The following is a 23480-nucleotide window of genomic DNA, read 5'->3' as shown; positions in this document are numbered from 1 at the left end:
GTCTAGAGTCAAATGTTAGAACAAAATCCCAGCGCCGATTGTGTTTGTTGTTTAAAGAGGCAGCGTACTAAGGATTCCAGAGCAGCCGGCAGATGAGCATTAATCGCTTCTTTTACAGATCTGAACATTTTCAGGGGAACTCATCAAAGTCTCTATGTCAGTTTATGGAGCGTGAACATGGCAGAGCGTAGATTCACTACAATTAATGACACCTCGTCACTGGGTAGAATCGGGTTTGTGGTGCACAGATAGAATAAACACATTACAAATATTACCGCACTCCTCTTAATAGATTTGGCGCATTTTCTTCCAGCAGGATTTTGACTAAGATTGAAGCATGAGACATTAGTATATGCTGTGTTTTATGTGTCATACATACTGCAGGGCACACATGGGTATATGCTGTGTTTTATGTGTCATATATACTGCAGGGCACACATGGGTATATGCTGTGTTTTATGTGTCATACATACTGCAGGGCACACATGGGTGTATGCTGTGTTTTATGTGTCATATACTGCAGGGCACACGGGTGTATGCTGTGTTTTATGTGTCATACATACTGCAGGGCACACATGGGTATATGCTGTGTTTTATGTGTCATATATACTGCAGGGCACACATGGGTATATGCTGTGTTTTATGTGTCATACATACTGCAGGGCACACATGGGTGTATGCTGTGTTTTATGTGTCATATACTGCAGGGCACACATGGGTATATGCTGTGTTTTATGTGTCATACATACTGCAGGGCACACATGGGTGTATGCTGTGTTTTATGTGTCATACATACTGCAGGGCACACATGGGTGTATGCTGTGTTTTATGTGTCATACATACTGCAGGGCACACATGGGTATATGCTGTGTTTTATGTGTCATACATACTGCAGGGCACACATGGGTATATGCTGTGTTTTATGTGTCATACATACTGCAGGGCACACATGGGTATATGCTGTGTTTTATGTGTCATACATTCTGCAGGGCACACATGGGTATAGGCTGTGTTTTATGTGTCATATATACTGCAGGGCACACATGGGTACATGCTGTGTTTTATGTGTCATACATACTGCAGGGCACACATGGGTGTATGCTGTGTTTTATGTGTCATACATACTGCAGGGCACACATGGGTATATGCTGTGTTTTATGTGTCATACATACTGCAGGGCACACATGGGTGTATGCTGTGTTTTATGTGTCATACATACTGCAGGGCACACATGGGTATATGCTGTGTTTTATGTGTCATATATACTGCAGGGCACACATGGGTATATGCTGTGTTTTATGTGTCATACATACTGCAGGGCACACATGGGTGTATGCTGTGTTTTATGTGTCATATATACTGCAGGGCACACATGGGTATAGGCTGTGTTTTATGTGTCATATATACTGCAGGGCACACATGAGTATATGCTGTGTTTCCAGGTCGTCCCTTATGACAGCACCACAAGGAGGTTGCTCTTCATATCCTTGATAGGGACAGGAACACAGAAGAGGTTAAATAGCCCCTCCCCACCTCCACCCTTCAGTGTTTTTCCTGTCCCTATCAGGGACAGACACAGGAGAGAGTTCTCCAGAAGATTGAATTTACCTGATTCCGGAGTCAGGTCTCGGAGAGCAGGCGCTCCTGAAGGCGGCCCTATCCCCCTGGAGGGGGCTCTGGCCGCGGGAGTCCCGTTGTGGAAATCTCCCCAGGTCGCTGGATACCGATTGAGGTCCCTCCGCGACGAAGGTAGAGCTGTGCGCTCCCTTAGGGCTGCCCCATCCCTTCACAAAGGGGCTCTGGGGCGGCAGCTGCGGCCGCGGTGTCCGGCGCTTGCTCAGGGCTCCATGTGCGGCCGGCGCTGACATCGTTCCCCGAACTTCCTGCCCAGGCTCCAGGGTCGGACGACGCCGATGACGACTTCCGGGGGGCGTGGCCAGAATCCTGGGGTCGGCAGCGCCGGTGCATTTCCGGGTACACCGGAAAGCCACAGGGGAAAGCAGCGGCCGGAACAGAATGGGGTCCGGATTGTGCGCCAGAATCTAGGTCCCAGGCTGGTCGGCGTGCGTTCCGGATAACGCATGCGCACTACAGCTGAGGACCTGGAATCACCATGGAGGCCAGCAGCTGAGCTCGGAAGGAGGACGAATCAGATGTCTTGAAGCTGGGTAAGACTGACTATTTAATGACGGACAAACTGACAGCACACTTGACTCAGTAAGATGGAAGGTGCTAGTCGTCCTGACGTCCAGTCCTTAGAGCCGCCCACGGACCATGTGAGTAGTACGTGGAATGGGATATTTTACAGGCTAGAGCCATAGCTACAGGGATTTCCTTTACCTTTACAGGATAAGGACATTCCTGAAAGGCCAACTGTTAAGAAAAGGACCATCAGATGTCCGTTATGTAACACCAAACTCCCGGATGGCCATAAAAAGAAGTTATGCGAAAAATGTATCGCTAAACTCCTAAAAGACGAACAGTCTTCGCTATTAGATAGTATTAAAACAATGATCAGAGACGAAGTCCAAGCTACGGTATCTACAATGGTGCCACCCCAGTCTCCGCGGCCTAAAAGACCTAGATGGGATATGGACTTAACTTCTGAGGAAGGCGAGGTCTCAGGTTACTCTGATCCAGGCTCAGACGAAGAAGATAATTCGTCGGCTGTGTTCCCAGAAGAACGGAAAAAATACCGGTTCTCATCCGAAAATACAGACGTGCCGCTAAAAGCAGTTAGGAGCACTATGAAAATAGAGGACTCGTCCGAGCCATTATCAGTTCAAGATGAAATGTTCGGAGGACTAAGAACTCGCAGAAATAGAGTTTTTCCGGTCAACAACCACATAACAGCAATGGTAATGGAAGAATGGGAAGACGTGGGAAAGAAACTAATAGTCCCAAGAGACTTCAGGTACCGGTTTCCCTTTGACCCGGAAGAAACTAAAGTTTGGGAATCGGTCCCAAAAATTGATATTCCTGTGGCCAAGGTCACAAGGAAAACAGCTATTCCTTTTGAGGATTCGTCAGGGTTAAAGGACCCAATGGATAGAAGATCAGAGGATCTTCTCAAGAAAGCCTGGGAGTCGTCAGCTGCCATTATGAAGACGAACATAGCGGCTACCTCCGTAGCAAGATCCATGTGTCTTTGGGTAGACGAGCTGGAGAGCCATATTAAAGACAGAACTCCAAGAGAAGAAATCCTGAAATCTCTTTCAGTTCTAAAAATGGCGACTGATTTCATGGCGGACGCTTCAGCGGAATCAGTACGTTTTGCTGCAAGGAATAATGCACTCTCAAACGCAGCAAGAAGGGCCTTATGGCTGAGATCGTGGACAGGAGATACACAATCAAAAAATAAGCTGTGTTCGATTCCATTCTCAGGGTCTCACGTCTTTGGTCCAGTGCTCGACGAGCTTCTTGAGAAAGCGTCCGATAAGAAAAAAGGCTTCCCTGAAGAGAAGCCAAAGAAAACACAATTCTTTCGGAAAACTCGCTCCCACCCAAGACAGGACTACAGAGGGAAAGGGAAGTCCGGCAGATGGAGCTACCCTAAAGGGGGTAGAGGAAGAGGTTCCTTTCGAGACCAGTCAACAGGACCCAGCAAACAATGACGCCAACAACATAGGAGGAAGACTACAATACTTCCTAGAGGGATGGCAGAACATTTCTCAGAATCAGTGGATTCTGCAGACAGTTGCACAGGGGTACAAGATAGAGTTTACTCATCTACCCCCCAAGAGATTCTGTTTGACACAGACGGAGTCGTCAGCAGTACATCAAAGGCTGCTAACAGACATACAGGAACTCGTAGAGTTACAGGTCATAGTTCCGGTACCCCATCATCAGCATTTTCAGGGGCATTACTCCAGTCTGTTCTCTATAAAAAACAAACAAACGGAGAATACCGTACAATAATAAATTTAAAGCCATTAAACAGATGGGTAGCATACAAACGCTTCAAGATGGAATCTCTCAGGTCAATTATACCATTAATAAAAAAGAGCTCGGTAATGTGCACGATAGATCTCAAACATGCATATTATCATGTTCCTATCCATCCCTCACATCAAAAATTCCTCAGATTTGCAATAAGAAGCCGCAAGGGGATCCTTCATTTCCAATACCAGTGTCTACCATTCGGTCCCTCCTCTGCCCCGAGGATATTCACAAAGCTCATGACGGAGGTCATGGCCCATTTAAGAGAAAAAGAAGTTCTCATTGCACCATACCTGGACGATCTGTTGCTAATAGCAGATTCATCTCAACAGATGGAAGAATCCTTAAAAATTACCATGGCCCTCCTGAAGCGTCTGGGGTGGATAATAAATCTAAAAAAGACAAGTCTCGAACCAGAGACACTGAAAATATTTCTGGGAGTACTACTAGATTCCGAACTGGAATACTCCTTCCTACCAGACCAAAAACAACGATCAGTCAAAAAAGAACTTCAGACGATAAAGAAACGCAAATTCATTTCCATCAGGAAGGCTATGAGGGTTCTAGGACTGATGACCTCATGTATCCCCAGCGTACAGTGGAGTCAATTTCACTCCAGAACGCTTCAAAGGGAAGTTCTTTCCGTATGGAACGGGAAAGAAAATTCTTTAGACAACAAGATGCGGTTACCCAGCGAGGTAAAACGGTCCCTCTCATGGTGGATCGACATAAAAAATCTGAAAAGAGGAAAACCATGGAGAATATCTCCATGCGTAAATATAACCACCGATGCAAGCTCAAGTGGCTGGGGAGCCCACATAGAAGGACGATACCTTCAGGGGACATGGCCACCATCGGTACGCAACAGTTCCTCCAATTACAGGGAACTCAGAGCAGTCTGGGAAGCACTAAAGGGGTGCCAACACGAGGTGCAGGGACGCCATATCCGAGTCTTCTCAGACAATTCGACCACGGTAGCCTTTCTCCTGCATCAGGGAGGACCGAGGCACCGTCCACTTCAAGCGCTAGCAGAGACAATATTCTCCTGGGCAGAGGATACTGTGAAGTCCATCACAGCAGTTCATCTAAAAGGCTCACAAAACCAAATAGCGGATTTTCTCAGCAGAGAGAAATTGCAGCCGACAGAGTGGTCTCTAAACGGAGAAGTCTTTGCTCAGCTAATCCAACAATGGGGCACTCCGCAGGTAGATTTATTTGCCACAAAGGACAATACAAAAACAAAAGAATTTTTCTCATTAAATCCAGGAGACAATCCAACTGGCATAGATGCCTTGGCTCAACATTGGGACATGGAACTTGCATACGCGTTTCCTCCCCTAGCTCTAATTCCCAGAGTTCTGAGAAAAATTCAGGAAAGTCCAGCGGTAGTGATCCTAATAGTGCCATATTGGCCCAAGAGGAGCTGGTTTCCTCTGCTGAAGTGGATGGCGATAGAAGACCCAGTGTTACTACCGCTGAGGCGAGATCTTCTAACGCAAGGACCCCTGGTGCATCAAAATCTAAAAATTTTACAACTCTCAGCATGGATCTTGAGAGGGAAATCTTGAGATCAAAAGGACTGTCAGACTCGGTTATCTCAACCATGAAGGAAAGCAGAAAGCCGGTAACCTCGGCTATATACCAAAAAATTTGGAAGAAATTTTGTACTCAAACCAATACTCCAATATCCGTTCTACAAGAACCAGATATCTCCCAAATTTTAAATTTCCTCCAAACAGGGTTTGATATGGGCTTGAGGCCTAGTACGCTAAAAGTACAAATCTCAGCGTTAAGTGCCTTTTATGATTATCCATTAGCAAACCATCCCTGGATAATGAGATACATCAAAGCTACGCAACGTATCAGACCGACAATAAGAAGTTCAGTACCCTCATGAAACCTCACATTGGTACTTAATGAATTACGGAAGGCTCCATACGAGCCACTTGATCAGTCAGACCTAAGATCTGTAACATTCAAGACTGTCTTTCTAGTCGCAATAACGACAGCAAGGCGAATAGGCGAAATTCAAGCCTTGTCCATAACAGATCCATATTTAAAGATACAGGAAGACTGCATCATTCTAAGGTTGGATCCTTCGTTTCTTCCAAAAGTTGTGACGGACTTTCACAGAAGCCAGGAAATAATTTTGCCTAAGTTCTGTCAGAACTTTAACAATGAAAAAGAACGTTCTCTCCATTCCCTGGATGTTAAGAGAACAGTTTTGCAGTATTTGAAACTTACAGATGGCTGGAGAATTGATCCAAATCTCTTTATACAGATGTCGGGGAAAAATAGAGGCAAAAAAGCCTCAAAAGCGACTCTAGCTAGATGGATTAAATCTACTATTTGCGCTGCGTATACTTCAGCCGGTGAATCCCCTCCAGAACATCTAAAAGCCCACTCTCTGAGAGCAATATCTGCTTCATGGGCAGAGAGAGCGGGTGCATCCATGGACCAAATTTGCCGGGCGGCAACTTGGTCTAGTTCAAATACCTTTTGTAGACATTACAAACTAGACGTTCTGTCAAAACAACAGACCGGCTTTGGGAGGAAGGTCCTCCAAGCTGTAATCCCGCCCTCAGTAGGAGTTATTTGGTATTTCTCCTTGTGGTGCTGTCATAAGGGACGACCTGGAAACTAGGAGTTAGACATACCGGTAACGGTATTTCCAGGAGTCCATTATGACAGCACCTATTATTTACCCTCCCTTGAACTCCTGTCTGATGTGTGATATAAACATGTATAGAGAGGAAGTTCAATAAAATTGCGTTGTATCCATCCTGGTGTGGTACTTTGTAAAATCACTGAAGGGTGGAGGTGGGGAGGGGCTATTTAACCTCTTCTGTGTTCCTGTCCCTATCAAGGATATGAAGAGCAACCTCCTTGTGGTGCTGTCATAATGGACTCCTGGAAATACCGTTACCGGTATGTCTAACTCCTAGTTTTATGTGTCATATATACTGCAGGGCACACATGGGTATATGCTGTGTTTTATGTGTCATATATACTGCAGGGCACACATGGGTATATGCTGTGTTTTATGTGTCATATATACTGCAGGGCACACATGGGTATATGCTGTTTTATGTGTCATACATACTGCAGGGCACACATGGGTATATGCTGTGTTTTATGTGTCATATATACTGCAGGGCACACGGGTGTATGCTGTGTTTTATGTGTCATACATACTGCAGGGCACACATGGGTATATGCTGTGTTTTATGTGTCATACATACTGCAGGGCACACACGGGTGTATGCTGTGTTTTATGTGTCATACATACTGCAGGGCACACATGGGTATATGCTGTGTTTTATGTGTCATACATACTGCAGGGCACACATGGGTATATGCTGTTTTATGTGTCATACATACTGCAGGGCACACATGGGTGTATGCTGTGTTTTATGTGTCATACATACTGCAGGGCACACATGGGTATATGCTGTGTTTTATGTGTCATACATACTGCAGGGCACACATGGGTATATGCTGTTTTATGTGTCATACATACTGCAGGGCACACATGGGTGTATGCTGTGTTTTATGTGTCATACATACTGCAGGGCACACATGGGTATATGCTGTGTTTTATGTGTCATACATACTGCAGGGCACACATGGGTATATGCTGTGTTTTATGTGTCATACATACTGCAGGGCACACATGGGTATATGCTGTGTTTTATGTGTCATACATACTGCAGGGCACACATGGGTATATCTGTGTTTTATGTGTCATACATACTGCAGGGCACACATGGGTATATGCTGTGTTTTATGTGTCATACATACTGCAGGGCACACATGGGTATATGCTGTGTTTTATGTGTCATATATACTGCAGGGCACACATGGGTGTATGCTGTGTTTTATGTGTCATACATACTGCAGGGCACACATGGGCGTATGCTGTGTTTTATGTGTCATACATACTGCAGGGCACACATGGGTATATGCTGTGTTTTATGTGTCATACATACTGCAGGGCACACATGGGTGTATGCTGTGTTTTATGTGTCATACATACTGCAGGGCACACATGGGTATATGCCGTGTTTTATGTGTCATACATACTGCAGGGCACACATGGGTGTATGCTGTGTTTTATGTGTCATATATACTGGAGGGCACACACGGGTATATGCTGTTTTATGTGTCATACATACTACAGGGCACACATGGGTATATGCTGTGTTTTATGTGTCATACATACTGCAGGGCACTCATGGGTGTATGCTGTCTTTTATGTGTCATATATACTGCAGGGCACACACGGGTATATGCTGTTTTATGTGTCATACATACTGCAGGGCACACATGGGTATATGCTGTGTTTTATGTGTCATACATACTGCAGGGCACACATGGGTATATGCTGTGTTTTATGTGTCATACATACTGCAGGGCACACATGGGTGTATGCTGTGTTTTATGTGTCATACATACTGCAGGGCACACATGGGTATATGCTGTGTTTTATGTGTCATACATACTGCAGGGCACACATGGGTATATGCTGTGTTTTATGTGTCATACATACTGCAGGGCACACATGGGTATATGCTGTGTTTTATGTGTCATACATACTGCAGGGCACACATGGGTGTATGCTGTGTTTTATGTGTCATATATACTGCAGGGCACACATGGGTATATGCTGTGTTTTATGTGTCATACATACTGCAGGGCACACATGGGTATATGCTGTGTTTTATGTGTCATACATACTGCAGGGCACACATGGGTGTATGCTGTGTTTTATGTGTCATACATACTGCAGGGCACACATGGGTATATGCTGTGTTTTATGTGTCATACATACTGCAGGGCACACATGGGTGTATGCTGTGTTTTATGTGTCATACATACTGCAGGGCACACATGGGTATATGCTGTGTTTTATGTGTCATACATACTGCAGGGCACACATGGGTGTATGCTGTGTTTTATGTGTCATACATACTGCAGGGCACACATGGGTATATGCTGTGTTTTATGTGTCATACATACTGCAGGGCACACATGGGTGTATGCTGTGTTTTATGTGTCATACATACTGCAGGGCACACATGGGTATATGCTGTGTTTTATGTGTCATACATACTGCAGGGCACACATGGGTGTATGCTGTGTTTTATTTGTCATACATACTGCAGGGCACACATGGGTATATGCTGTGTTTTATGTGTCATACATACTGCAGGGCACACATGGGTATATGCTGTGTTTTATGTGTCATACATACTGCAAGGCACACATGGGTATATGCTGTGTTTTATGTGTCATACATACTGCAGGGCACACATGGGTGTATGCTGTGTTTTATGTGTCATACATACTGCAGGGCACACATGGGTATATGCTGTGTTTTATGTGTCATACATACTGCAGGGCACACATGGGTGTATGCGGTGTTTTATGTGTCATACATACTGCAGGGCACACATGGGTGTATGCTGTGTTTTATGTGTCATATATACGGCAGGGCACACATGGGTATATGCTGTGTTTTATTTATCATATATACTGCAGGGCACACATGGGTATATGCTGTGTTTTATGTGTCATACATACTGCAGGGCACACATGGGTATATGCTGTGTTTTATGTGTCATACATACTGCAGGGCACACATGGGTATATGCTGTGTTTTAGGTGTCATACATACTGCAGGGCACACATGGGTATATGCTGTGTTTTATGTGTCATACATACTGCAGGGCACACATGGGTATATGCTGTGTTTTATGTGTCATACATACTGCAGGGCACACATGGGTGTATGCGGTGTTTTATGTGTCATACATACTGCAGGGCACACATGGGTGTATGCTGTGTTTTATGTGTCATACATACTGCAGGGCACACATGGGTGTATGCTGTGTTTTATGTGTCATACATACTGCAGGGCACACATGGGTGTATGCTGTGTTTTATGTGTCATACATACTGCAGGGCACACATGGGTGTATGCGGTGTTTTATGTGTCATACATACTGCAGGGCACACATGGGTATATGCTGTGTTTTATGTGTCATACATACTGCAGGGCACACATGGGTGTATGCTGTGTTTTATGTGTCATACATACTGCAGGGCACACATGGGTGTATGCTGTGTTTTATGTGTCATACATACTGCAGGGCACACATGGGTGTATGCTGTTTTATGTGTCATACATACTGCAGGGCACACATGGGTGTATGCTGTGTTTTATGTGTCATACATACTGCAGGGCACACATGGGTGTATGCTGTGTTTTATGTGTCATACATACTGCAGGGCACACATGGGTGTATGCTGTTTTATGTGTCATACATACTGCAGGGCACACATGGGTGTATGCTGTGTTTTATGTGTCATACATACTGCAGGGCACACATGGGTGTATGCTGTGTTTTATGTGTCATACATACTGAAGAATCAGAGAAAGAAGATCAGTCACAGGAGCGCTGAAGGAAACTCTGACACCAGGTAAAGTTTAGCCACAACGCGTGTCAACGGAACTACTGTCTTACTCAGGTGGGAAGCGCCCACCTGAGGAAGACGGTACTTCCGTCGAAACGCCTTGTGGCTAAACTTTACCTGGTGTCAGAGTTTCCTTCAGCGCTCCTGTGACTGATCTTCTTTCTTTGATTCTGCTCGTGTCCTCCCTTGGATGTGTTCGGCTGGAGCTGCGGTGGTGCTCGACACCCCCGTTTGTTTCTCTGGGCTGCTTCCTCAGCGCTCCAACACGACCGCCTTTACTGACCCTGATAAATAATACTGCAGGGTACAAGGCGTGAGCAAAAAAAAAAAGTATTTATTTATTTTATTCTAGAGGAAATTCAGATAAAATAACAACATATTAAAAAGACATGGAAACAAACAAAGTAGTAAAGCAAGCTTATGTAGAAAAACATGTGTGAAACAATTCCAGATGATCCATAATTAAAAGGGTTGTCCACCTTTGGGGACAATAATTTATTTATTTTTAACTAAATTTGAGGATAAAAATAATTTTTGCAATTGGGTTTAATTAAAAATGTTTCACGGTTTGGCTTTTAAGGCTTCTTGTTTCACTGCACACAAAACTTTGATGTGGTCTGTGGCCATATCTCAGCTGTGAAGGACCTAAAAAAAAAGAAAGCAAAAAGGTTGCCAACTCTCCCATCATTGAATCTAAATGACTTACAGATTCTCAGATAAAGAAGCGCTCCCACTAAGTTTTTGTATTCATTACATGTGTGTATAATGTTTGTGGTGTGAGTGTATTAATATACTCATCTACTGCTGCTCTCTCCGGTGTCCAGCACCATGCTGCTTCGCTTCTCCGTGACGTCACCGGTATTCCGACTAATCAGCTCACTCTATGCCCGATATGTGAGCCAGAAGTCTCTTTTATACTGTATCCCTATGGTGACTTGTTCATAGACTTACATTGTAAAAGTCACTTTCAGGTGACGCAGCGCAGCATGGCCGGACCCGTCTGCAGAGTGAGAAGAGGAGCAGAACAACACTGGATCCGCAGAGAGCGGCGGTAGGTGATGACATGAATACGCTCACACTACACTACATACATATATACACACATATCATGGAGAAAATACTTAGTGGGAAGCTTCTTTAACTCATTCTGCAGCCAGCAATAGCCAGAAGACAGTGCAACAGAGCCTTATACAAGGTATATAGTGCAATTTTCAATTTTTCTATTTCTTTTTTTAATGAAACCCAATTGCAAAATTAATTTTTAACCCAATATCAAGAATTTAATGAAAAATAAGGGAACCAACCCCTTTAAAGGGAATCTGTCAGCAGGTTTTTGCCATCTACTCTGAAGACAGAAGATAGAGGATGAAACAGAGTTCAGGAATGTGTCACTTGTCAAAGTGTGTGCGGTTTACTAGCTATGAAGGATTTATCACTAAGAAATTAACTGTCAGACTAGTCCGATTCCACCTCCTTCTGAGATAAGTAGCTCACTGTCTATGGACTTTGTACACAGAGATTAGTGGGAGCCCGGTTTGCTTTCTCAGCTCTGCTGCATTCTAAATCTAAAAGCTCTAATTGTGTCAGAACGGCTGAGTCAGTAATGTAAGTGACACATCATTGGATTCAGGGTATGTGCACACAATCTGAAGCTGCTGCGGGTTTGATGCTGCGTACTTATGCAGCATCAAACCCACAGCGGCCAAATGTTACAGCATAGTGGATGGGAATTCAAGAAATCCCATGTCCACTATGCGTCCACAGATGCCCGAGGATTACCCGTGGAGACTGACATGCGCCGCGTCTTTCCAGACCAGAAATTTCACCAATAGAATGTATTGGAAGCGGTGATTCCGCACAGTTCAGTGATCACATGCGGATTCACCTGCGGAAGCAAAAACCTGCTGACAGGTTCCCTTTAAGTACAACAAAATCCAACATTTAACCTTTCAGGCTTTTAATATGTGAACCAGTGCAGTGGAGTGGTGGCAGCTAGTGATGAGTGATCCTGCTGGAATAAGGTGATATCTGAGCATGCTTCTGTGTGCTCGAATATTATGTTCGAGTCCCCGCAGCTGTTGTTCCTACTGTCAGATGCCCTTTTTAGGGCGCTTTAAAAATCAATAATATTAATGTCGCTAAAATAAAGTGGTACTCTATTACAGAGCCAAGCAGCCAACATTGAAGATCGCACACAAAGACAAATTCTACTTGTATGGGCATGAATAGAGGACATTAGAAAGTGTAAAATCCACTTTAGCCTGATCATAACAATGGTTCCCAATGCTGATTGCAAGATGCTCCCCATAGTTATTTAATTCTAGGACGCTTTTTACACAATGCGTCAGAATTTAGAGAAAAACTATGTTATTTGAGGGGAATATAAAATAGCTAGAAATGCAATACTTAACAAAAATAAATATACTATTAATTAAAAGGCAAAAACTTTTCACCCATTGACAATAAGTAAAATAGCATGTACTTACCCTATCCCAGCTAAACGATAGGCCAATTCTTTCTAACTGCTGCCTCATGTGCTGAATATTGCTGTAAGATACAATAACACAATTATTAATGGCAAAACTCTGCCCGTGTACCGCCTGGTTATCATTTATGCCACCATTTGTCATTTTAAACCTCTGGCGTTGTAATGAAGTACCGGCGAGACACTGATGCTGGAGGAGGTGACCTGAAAGATGAAAACATTGCATGCAGCAGATCTGGCTGTGTGCTGTGCAAAACTATGCCATCAGCTGTGTGCGGCTCCAGCAGAAAACAACTGGCTGGACACAACTGAAGGAAACCCAGTATTGTTCACATCCTATAAGAGTCTCTATTCTCCGTTTGGCCTCCACTGGGCCAAAATATACTAGTACAATACATTTTTTTTTTAATATATATATATATATATATATATATATATATATATATATATATATATATATATAATTTTTTTTATTTTTTTTTTCTAACAATTAGTGCATATCCTACTGTGTGACTTCTGTCTCCATACACCTCTGATGTAGGGCTCTTTAATGTGACGTGAACAGAGCCATAACCTGCGTTCACAAGTTGCTTTTTTTTTTTTTTGGTGTTATAGAGACAAAAATGCATTTTTTTGCCAGAAATTTCCAAAATTATTAAAAAAAAATGATGGGTTCCAGAAAGGTTTGGAATAAAAATGACAATGCGGCCACTATCTGAGAATGTGGCCTTAGGGTATATGCTCGGATGAGAGCTGGCATCAGTAGTGAGCAGTGCCATGCCGCAAACACTTTCACCACTTTTTCTTCCTCTTAGTAAATGCACATGGTTTTCATGTGTTCTCTCTGTAATTACTTCATGGCATTAATGAACCTGAGTAATTTACTGTAATAATACATAGGATTTTACAGCATAGCTAATAGTGATGAACGAGTGTACTTGTTGCTAGGGTTTTCCAGAGCACGCTCGGGTGACCTCCGAGTATTTGTAAGGGTATGTGTCCACATTCAGGATTTGATCAGGATTTGACACAGGTACAATCTGCACCAAATCTGCACCTGAGATCACTGGCAGGTCACCTGTGTTTTTCATGCGTTTTTTGACGCATTATTTTCATGCGGATTTGTGTGTGTTTTTGTAGGCTCAGTAAAGATATACCAAAAAAAAGGTGGTCATTTCCTGTCCAACCTCTTCATTTACATACTCCATTGAAGAATAATGTTTACACACACAGACAGATGATAGATAGATAGATAGATAGATAGATAGATAGATAGATAATAGATGATAGATAGATAGATAGATAGATAGATAGATAGATAGATAGATAGATAGATAGATAGATGGATAGATAGATAGATAAATAGATAGATTTATCGATAGATAATAGATAGATAGATGATAGATAGATAACACTGGTCAACAGCATTTTTGGTGCCAAAGATATTTCATCGAATTTAGGGTATTTTTGGGGTGCTGATTCTGAATATGTCATCAGTTTTGCCAGATTGGCTCAAGTTTTTGAGATTTTTGGTATCTTATTTATAGCACTTGTTGGTAAATGCGACGCATTATCTCATTAATTTCTTTGGATTAGTACTTGAACTGAGCAGTTCTCAATATAGTTTTGTGTTAATTAGTGTTCTAAAAGTTTGTTCATAGCTTGATTTTTGCACTAACTTTATGTTGTTGTCTGTTTTCCAGTGAAAAGCATGAACTCATCAAGAAGAAGTTGTCTTAACGATCCAGACTCATTCTGTTACATTTGTGGTGAATACACACTGCCAAAACATAGAAGAAACATAACAGACTTCGTAAAAAAAGTGTATTTTGCCTATTTTGGGGTTATGCTTGGGGACCAAGACAAGTTTTGGGCACCACACATAGTGTGCAAAGCATGTATCGAATTATTACGAAAATGGAGCAAAGGACAAAGAAAAAGCTTCAAATTTGGTGTTCCAATGGTGTGGAGAGAACCAAAAAATCATCATGATGACTGTTATTTATGGTAAACACAGGTACAGGCACATCTTCACAATGAGGGACAGGCCTTCTTGCAGATTCCATGTTACTCCCATTTTCGTTTCTTATGCTTATTGAATCCTTGCACTTGCACTGCACAGAAATAACAGTCATCATGATGATTTTTTGGCTCTCTCCACACCATTGGAACACCAAATTTGAAGCTTTTTCTTTGTCCTTTGCTCCATTTTCGTAATAATTCGATACATGCTTTGCACACTATGTGTGGTGCCCAAAACTTGTCTTGGTCCCCAAGCATAACCCCAAAATAGGCAAAATACACTTTTTTTACGAAGTCTGTTATGTTTCTTCTGTGTTTTGGCAGTGTGTATTCACCACAAATGTAACAGAATGAGTCTGGATCGTTAAGACAACTTCTTCTTGATGAGTTCATGCTTTTCACTGGAAAACAGACAACAACATAAAGTTAGTGCAAAAATCAAGCTATGAACAAACTTTTAGAACACTAATTAACACAAAACTATATTGAGAACTGCTCAGTTCAAGTACTAATCCAAAGAAATTAATGAGATGATGCGTCGCATTTACCAACAAGTGCTATAAATAAGATACCAAAAATGTCAAAAACTTGAGCCAATCTGGCAAAACTGATAGCATATTCAGAATCAGCACCCCAAAAATACCCCAAATTCATTAAAATATTTTGGACATCAGAAAAAAATTTTTTTTTTGTTGACCTGTGTAATAGATAGATAGATAATACCAAGCCCGATGTTTAGTATATCCATGTATCCATAGATATATCGATCTATAAATATATCTATAGATAGATTATCCATCTATCTAAGTACAGCGTTCCAGAGTCCTGGTCGTTGCAGTAATGTCGCTCTTCCACCAGGGGGAGTGATGTTACATCTGATGGTACTAAAGGAGTTCACCTTGCCAGGTATCACAGTCACACACTACACTTCACACTCCAGTCCACCAGGGGTAGCAAAGCTTCTATCTACTAGGGCACTCCTCACACACGGGTAAAACTGGTGGGTTGGATAGGTAGAGAGAGAAGCAGACTGGGCTTCGACCAGATAACATCGAGGGAGAAGCAGCCTGGGTTTGACCCAGAGAGGTCCCTGTCAGGGGTGGGATCCTGATAGAGGCCTAGCAAGAGACAGAACGTTACGAAGCTGCGCCTGCACATCATTGCGGCAGCATCCTAAGAAAGGACACGAAGTGAAGTATATTGTGGAGAGTGAGAACCGAAGTCACAGCACAAGGAGATAATACCGGGAGGAGTCCTGCCCCGAGATCGGCAGCCTCCTTCCGAGGCGCGTAGCCGGTGGCCAGAACACCGAGGGAGTACTGACTCTACGCATTACTCCAGACAACTGCAGGACAGTCAATTCCAAGATGGCTGCCCAACCTAAATACCTAAGAAGACACGGAGGAAATTGTGGGAGAGGGGCGTCACTAGGGTCCCTATAAATTAACTCCAGGCCTACCCCGTCATACGGGTTGTCCTATCCATATCATCTGGGGGATGGAGAGAGAACATCAGAAATATCTACAAAGGTTGTGAGGACTTTCCCGTGGTGCTCAGCAGGGAGGTACTACAACACACAGGTGCTAGTAGGAAGGCTACTGATTTCCTCCTGGCTAAGGGGACTCTGGATGTGCCTTCGGACCGGCCGGACTCAGCCAGCCCTGTGAGCGGTACTCTGGACTGCGGACGCTGAAGTCTTCAGTAAAAGGTAAAGAGACTGCAACCTTTGTGTCCTCGTTATTCATCGCGCCTTACAACGATCACTATCATCATCCACACACTTTGGGAAGCCCTGGGGACATACTTCACCTGTGGGAAGGTAAACCATCTGGCTGCCATTCCATCACCCCAGCGGACCCCCAGCAGCGTCGGTCACCCTGACCGAATACCACAGGTGGCGTCATGAACACCAGACAAACACACCTTTGATTGGGCGCCCCTCAGCAGGGCCACAGACTGGGTCGGGCCACCGTGACATCCCCAGAACCGAGACCGAGGGACCCGGTGCCGAGTATCCCATTGCCCTGCGCCTGGGGGCGATCCATATATAATCATCTAAGGGGTACTTCTGTCTGTAACGGAAATCCCGAGTCACTGATTGGTCACGGCCGGCAGTCCGGCCGCGAATTGGCCCCTCCCTACTCCCCATCCCAGACCAACTTTTTTTTACTATTGATGCTGGCTATGCAGCATCAATAGTAAAAGGATATAATGGTAAAAGTAATAAAAAAAATTAAAAAAATCATGCTATTCTGACCTTCCGTCGCCTCAGCAGCTTTCCCGCTCCTCCCGATGCTCTCGGCAGCTTCTGTTCCCAGAGAAGCATTGCAAAATTACACAGATGACTTAGCGGTCTCTGGCAAAGACCGCTAAGTCATCTGGGTAATTTCGCAATGCATCTCTGGGAATGGAAGCTGCTGGCCACATCGCGAGGAGCGGGACAGCTTCGGTGGACGACAGAAGGTGAGTATATAACTATTTTTTATTTTAATTCTTTTTGTGGGCTGTGTTATTTACTACATGGCTGCTATATACTACATGGCTGCTATATACTACGTGGCTGCGCTATCTACTGCGTTGGCTGTGCTATATACTATGTGGCTGTGTAATATACTACGTGGGCTGTGCTATATACTACGTGGCTGTGCTATCTACTGCGTGGCCTGTGCTGTATACTACGTGGGCCGTGTTATAAACTACGTGGCTGTGCTATATAATACATGGCTGCTATATACTACCTGGCTGTGCTATCTACTGCGCGGGCTGTGTTATATACTACTTGGGCTATGTTATATACTACATCACTGTGCTATATACTACGTAGCTGTGCCATATACTACATGGCTGCTATATGCTACGTGACTGTGCTATCTACTGCGTGGGCTGTGTTATATACTACGTGGGCTGTGTTATATACTACATCACTGTGCTATATACTTCGTGGCTGTGCTATATACTGCGTGGCTGTGCAATATACTATATGGCTGCTATATACTACGTGGCTGCGCTGTCTACTGTGTTGGCTGTGCTATATACTACATCGCTGTGCTATATACTATGTGGCTGTGTTATATACTACGTGGGCTGTGCTATATACTACATCGCTGTGCTATATACTACACGGCCAGCCACGACCAATCAGCGATATTGGTGCGGAATTTAACCCCCACTCACAGCGTGACGTACATACATACATATTCTAGAATACCCAATGTGTTAGAATCGAGCCACCATCTAGTATATATATAATCGTCTAAGGGTCTGTTTGTCTGTAACGGAAATCCCGCATTGCTGATTGTTTTGCGGGCGGCTGGCGCGACCAATCAGCGACAGGTGCAGTTCGGCCGTGAATTGGCGCAGGATTTAAACACCCCGTCATAAATAAACTACATACATATTCTAGAATACCCGATGCATTAGAATCGGGCCACCATCTAGTTGATATGTAATAGCAAGGCCGATGTTTATGAATGAACGTTTAATTTAAAAAAAAAAAAAAAAATGGGAAAAAAAATGGTGTGGGCTCCCATGCAATTTTCTGCGCCAGAGGGGTAAAGCCGATGGCCGGGGGACAATATTTGTAGCCTGGGAATGGGGTAATACCCATGGCCCCTTTCTAGGCTATGAATATCAGCCCCCAGTTGTCTGCGTAGCCTTTACTGGCTATAAAGATAGGGGGACCCCAAAGAAAAAAAAGACGTGGGGTCCCCCTATATTTTATAGCCAGAAAGGCTACGCAGACAGCTGTGGGCTGATATTCATAGCCCAGAGAGGGGCCATGGATATTGCCCCCAATCCCCCCCCCCCCCCGGCTACAAATACCAGCCCCCAGCCGCCATAGAAATGGCGCATCTGTAAGAAGCGCCAATTCTGGCACTTAGCCCCTCTTCCCACTCCCGTGTAGCGGTGGGATATGGGGTAATAAGGGGTTAATGTCACCTTGCTTTTGTAAGGTGACATTAAGTCGGGTTAATAATGAAGAGGCGTCAATAAGACGCCTATCCAATATTAATACTACAGTAGTGAAAAGGGTTAATAAAAAATAAAGACACAGCCAGAAAAAGTATTTTATTATTCTTAATTTAACCATACTTACCATACTCGATCGCCTGCAAAAAAATTTAAATAATAAACCGTATACTCACTTTCCGCTGTAGTCCAATTAATATCGAGTGTCCCACGACGATGTCCCCTATAGAACAGTGACATCAGGTGATGTCACCGCTCTATAGGGCCTCCAGTGACACACAGACAGGAGACAATGGCTCCTGCTGTGTATCACTGAGGTTACCTTAGTTCACTGGTCTCACTTTATGGCATTGCTGCGAGGGAACTTTCTCACACAGCAATGCCACAAGTGAGACTAGGGACTATTTTCTCACAGGGCCGGAGGAATACATTGTGAGGAATACATTGTGGAAGGATACCTTCCATCATTGTATTCCAGGAGCCCCTGGAGAGCAGTTGCTTCAGCTGATGCTGCTGCTCTCCATGGGAGATCGTCGTGGGGCACTCATTTTAATTGGATTTCTGCGGATCAGGGAGTATATTGTTTGTTTATTATTTTAATATTTTTTACAGGTGACAATGGCTTCGGGGATCAAAGTGACAAGTGATGGTGAGTATGTACTCTATGTTTAATGCACTGTATTTCTATATGTATGTACTGTATCTATATGTTGTATGGTGTATGTTGCATGGTGCATGTCGTATGTTGCACGTCGCATGTTGTCACATGTCGTCGCATGTTGCAAGTCGCATGTTGTCGCATTTTGCATGTTGTTGCATGTCGTCGCATGATGCATGTTGTCGTATGTTGCATGTTGTATGGTGTATGTTGTGTGTTGTATGTTATATGTGCACACAGTCTAGACGAGTCCAGCTCTGCTACATCTGGATGCCTGACATCCAGATATAGCAGAGCCTGTAGATGATCGCCGGAGATAACTCTCCAGCGATCACCTACACTACAGCGTTCTCACAAACAGCTGATCAGCTGTTTGCGAGAACCAGACTAGTGACCGGAGATAAGTCCCAGTCACGTGCACGGCAGTTCTTGCGATAACATAAGTTATCGCGAGAACTGCAGTGGACGAGGGACTTCCGCCGGCGGGACAGGTGAGCCGGCAGACATGCGTAGTAAGCTGCGTGTACGCAGTTTCTACGCATGTGAGTAATCATTAGATGCGATTTTATCTTTATCTTTAGCTTGGCCAACAGCCAAATGCAGACCACACTTTAAAGAAGATCTGTCACTTGCTCAAAAAATTGAGTTAAATAACTTGTAAAAATTCCTAATCTCCCTGGATTTTTCTGTTTTGTACCGAATCACTATTGCAGAGATATTCACATTTCTTATTATTTGTTTGACACGCAAATGTCTTATGGATCACACTATGTGAAATCTCTGCTTTGCAGGCCAACTAGGCTTTTCTTAAGAGTTTTCTCTGGGGGCGCCATCTTACCAATATAGTGCCAATCACAGCTCAGCAGCCTATCTAGCAGCCTATTAATCCCAGATGTTGCTGATCTGTGATTGGCAGTACTTGGGATGGTGGGAGGGGTAAAAGTGCACACCCAAAGAGGACTCTGAAGCAAAGCCCAGTTGGCTGCAAAGCAAAGATTTCACATTGTGTACTCCACGGGAAAAAAATGCAAAGGAGTAACACACCACAAACAGGAAAAGAGCGGCAGAATCAGGGAAGCGCAGGGATTTTTAAAGTATTTGAAAGAGGTTATCCGGGACTTTTATTAATTTTGTTCATGGAGCTACAGGAAACTAACAGGCAGGTTCTCACCAGTGCCGATGTCTAACTACCTGTCTGTTTTGTACAACACTGATTTCTGCTGAATCTGTGCGGTCACGGGCTGTTCCTGACGGCAATTCTGCAGCTTCCATCACATTGACAGAGCAGCATCTCTGCAGATATCATGCTGATTGACAGCTGGCTCCCCACAGCCTAACTGCAGGGAGCCAGCTGTCAATCAGCATGATGTGGGCAGTGATTCCCCATTGATATAGCTGTCATGTCGGACGCTGTTCAGACCAGGTCGTCCGACAGACAGCGGTAATTCCGCTTTTGACCACTATGTGCTCATTGGCGTCGGCTAGATTTTATCTAGCTGTTCCGGGGTTAATTTACCTGATCCTCGGATTGGAAGCTGGGCCATGCCCATTGCCTTTAAATAGTTCTCCTGATCATTGGGCGTCGCCGATTATAGCTTCTGTCTTGTGCGTTGTTATCTCGGTCTGGAGTGGAGAGCTGGTTGTTGGAGATTCGTTACTGGTGGTGTATTTTCCTTTGTCTTATTTACTCCTTCCTATATTTGTATTTATTTTGCCCTGCACATTTATAGTGTATTCCTGAGTGACTGCGGCGTGGTGTATATTTTCCATTATCCTTGTCTGTGCTAACTGTGGGTATTGGTGTATTACCTCTTCACTGGGTGGTGGGCGGAGGTTTCAGCCTAGGGTTGAAACAGGAGACAGGGTGAGGTTCGAGGCCTGGACATGCACACCATCAGTGTAAACTCCAGGTAGAGGGTCAGTCAGGATTTCCCTAGTCTGAGGGAAATTGCAGGGGCCCGGGTTATTAGCTCTCGCTCACCTAGTCTCCCAGTGACAATAGCAGACCGGAGGAGGGAGAGCTGCTCTGTTGACGAGTGATGATTTGAAGCAGCAGAACAGGCGGTAAAGGTCATCCCATTGCAGAACAGGCAGGTACTGGAGTTCGAAACTACCTGCCTGTTAATTCTTTGCGCCGTGCACAAAAATAATAAAAAGTCCTGGATTACCCTGTTAACTTGGTTATTTTTAGCAAGTGATGGGTCCTCTTTAAGCAGAAGTGTACAGCTTGATCAGGCCTATTTGTAACATTACATTTGTATAATGTATGCTATAGCCAGCACTAAACAGGTTAATGGCTAATAAGCACTTCTGTAGTGAACAGGTACAAAAGCTGGTCTTATTAACCAAACAACAGATATCTCATGTGCATGGCTTGTTTAGACTTCATCAGCAATCTTACAGACTCCCCAATTAAAACTTATAGTACAACTGGAATCTAGTTTGTAATGTGAAAAAATGTTGAAAAGCTCACAGGGTGTGACTACTTATTCCAGGCACTATATACCGTATACAGTGTTGCACTTACTCCCCACACGACCCCCGTAGGTTAGCGGCTCTATTGTGGCCGGCTACTATCCTGGGAGAACAAACCCAAGTTATGGTGCAGGGAGGCGCTGTGTTTCTTCGTTTTGTTTTTTGTCCCTAGCCCATCTTACACAGAAAGCTGCCAATCAGTGATGTGGCCGGGTTGTACAGGACCGGAAGATCTGCAGTAGATGAAACAGTGATTTTATCAAAACCACAGCAAGCAGCCCAGTAAGTCATTGCGGGAATCAGAGTCTCTATTCCTGCATTATGCTGCTCTCAGTTGGGGTAGCGAAACCCTAGAGACACATTCCCTTTGAGGTGTCAGTATTGTTAATGGCATGAAAAAGCGATGTAGTCTGTGCTCTAAATTACCAGAATTGCCAAAGCAGCCCCAACGGAGGCGCCTGACACACTTACAATGCGACGTTTCCATAAAAGCTTAGACAGAAGCCCGGTAACAGATTATTCATAGAAAAGAGGCTTTATATTTACACCTCTGACTATTTTATATGACACATTTTTAAAGAAAAAAAATCAATTTTCTTTTTGTAGGACTGTTAAACTGGAGCTCAATACTTTATCCCTTTTAAGCCGTCTCGGCCTTTGTTACCAATATTCTTAACCAGCTTGAAACCCCCTTTAATAATATATATCACAAGGTCTTGTAAAAAAAAGAACTGATAAAATTGTCTTGGCGTGCAGAGCGACTACTTCAGTTGGCATAAAGCTATGAGTCTGTTTATGGCACACAATAGTTACAAACATGGGGCGAGCGTCTCCATCCTGTATTCAGAGGTCAGACACAATGCGTGAGCCTGCAGCAATGGCGGTGCAGCGCGGATGCACATACAATACTGTGCGTTGCAGGTGAACTCAGGGACTATGAGTCATTCTGCAATGTTCTTTATGCTCCGTAATAAAGCGGTGCCATGAAAAGACAACTTTTCAATCTTATAAAGCATGAAGAATCGCAATCAAACCTCTAAAAGGGAAGAACAAAAATAAAACAGTTTTTTTCAGTCTCAGTAAATTAAAATCTAGTAGAGGAATTGAAAACATTGAAACAAACAATATAATCTGGTTCAAGGCAACCAGGCAAATAAAGAAGCTAATTAATTCAGAACAATTCAAACTATAATAATTATTCAAAAACGTAATCTTTAGTACATTCGATGATCCGTGAAGTACGGGCGTCACATGGGAAGAGAAGATGCAAGAGGAATGAAGAACAGAAGGAACAATGTTGTACACTGATCCATTCAACACCGGAGGTTGTATAAAGGGGCTGTCTAGTACTTTGTTTTATCAATATGCGATCGTGGGGGTCTCACACCGAAACCCACAGTGTTCAACCACTGCTGATCTGCAGTTCCCGACAGAGACCACAGTGCACCGCTCCAT

At 43.8% G+C, this 23480-nt stretch overlaps 1 protein-coding gene across 2 annotated transcripts in view; it reads right to left on the bottom strand.

Annotated features, from left to right (window-relative positions):
- The window catches only part of LARS2 (leucyl-tRNA synthetase 2, mitochondrial), a 266084-nt gene that overhangs the window by 128023 nt on the left and 114581 nt on the right, over positions 1-23480 (bottom strand). For both annotated transcript variants that reach the window (XM_077269111.1, XM_077269112.1), the window contains exon 5: positions 12903-12963. In XM_077269111.1, the coding sequence (XP_077125226.1) occupies positions 12903-12963 (61 nt within the window). The remainder of the gene's footprint in view (positions 1-12902; positions 12964-23480) is intronic.

The sequence above is a fragment of the Ranitomeya variabilis genome, chromosome 6 (assembly GCF_051348905.1).
Source record: "Ranitomeya variabilis isolate aRanVar5 chromosome 6, aRanVar5.hap1, whole genome shotgun sequence".
NCBI lineage: Eukaryota > Metazoa > Chordata > Amphibia > Anura > Dendrobatidae > Ranitomeya > Ranitomeya variabilis.
Note: the sequence above shows the minus strand (reverse complement) of the source record. Positions and strands in the feature narration are given on the sequence as shown.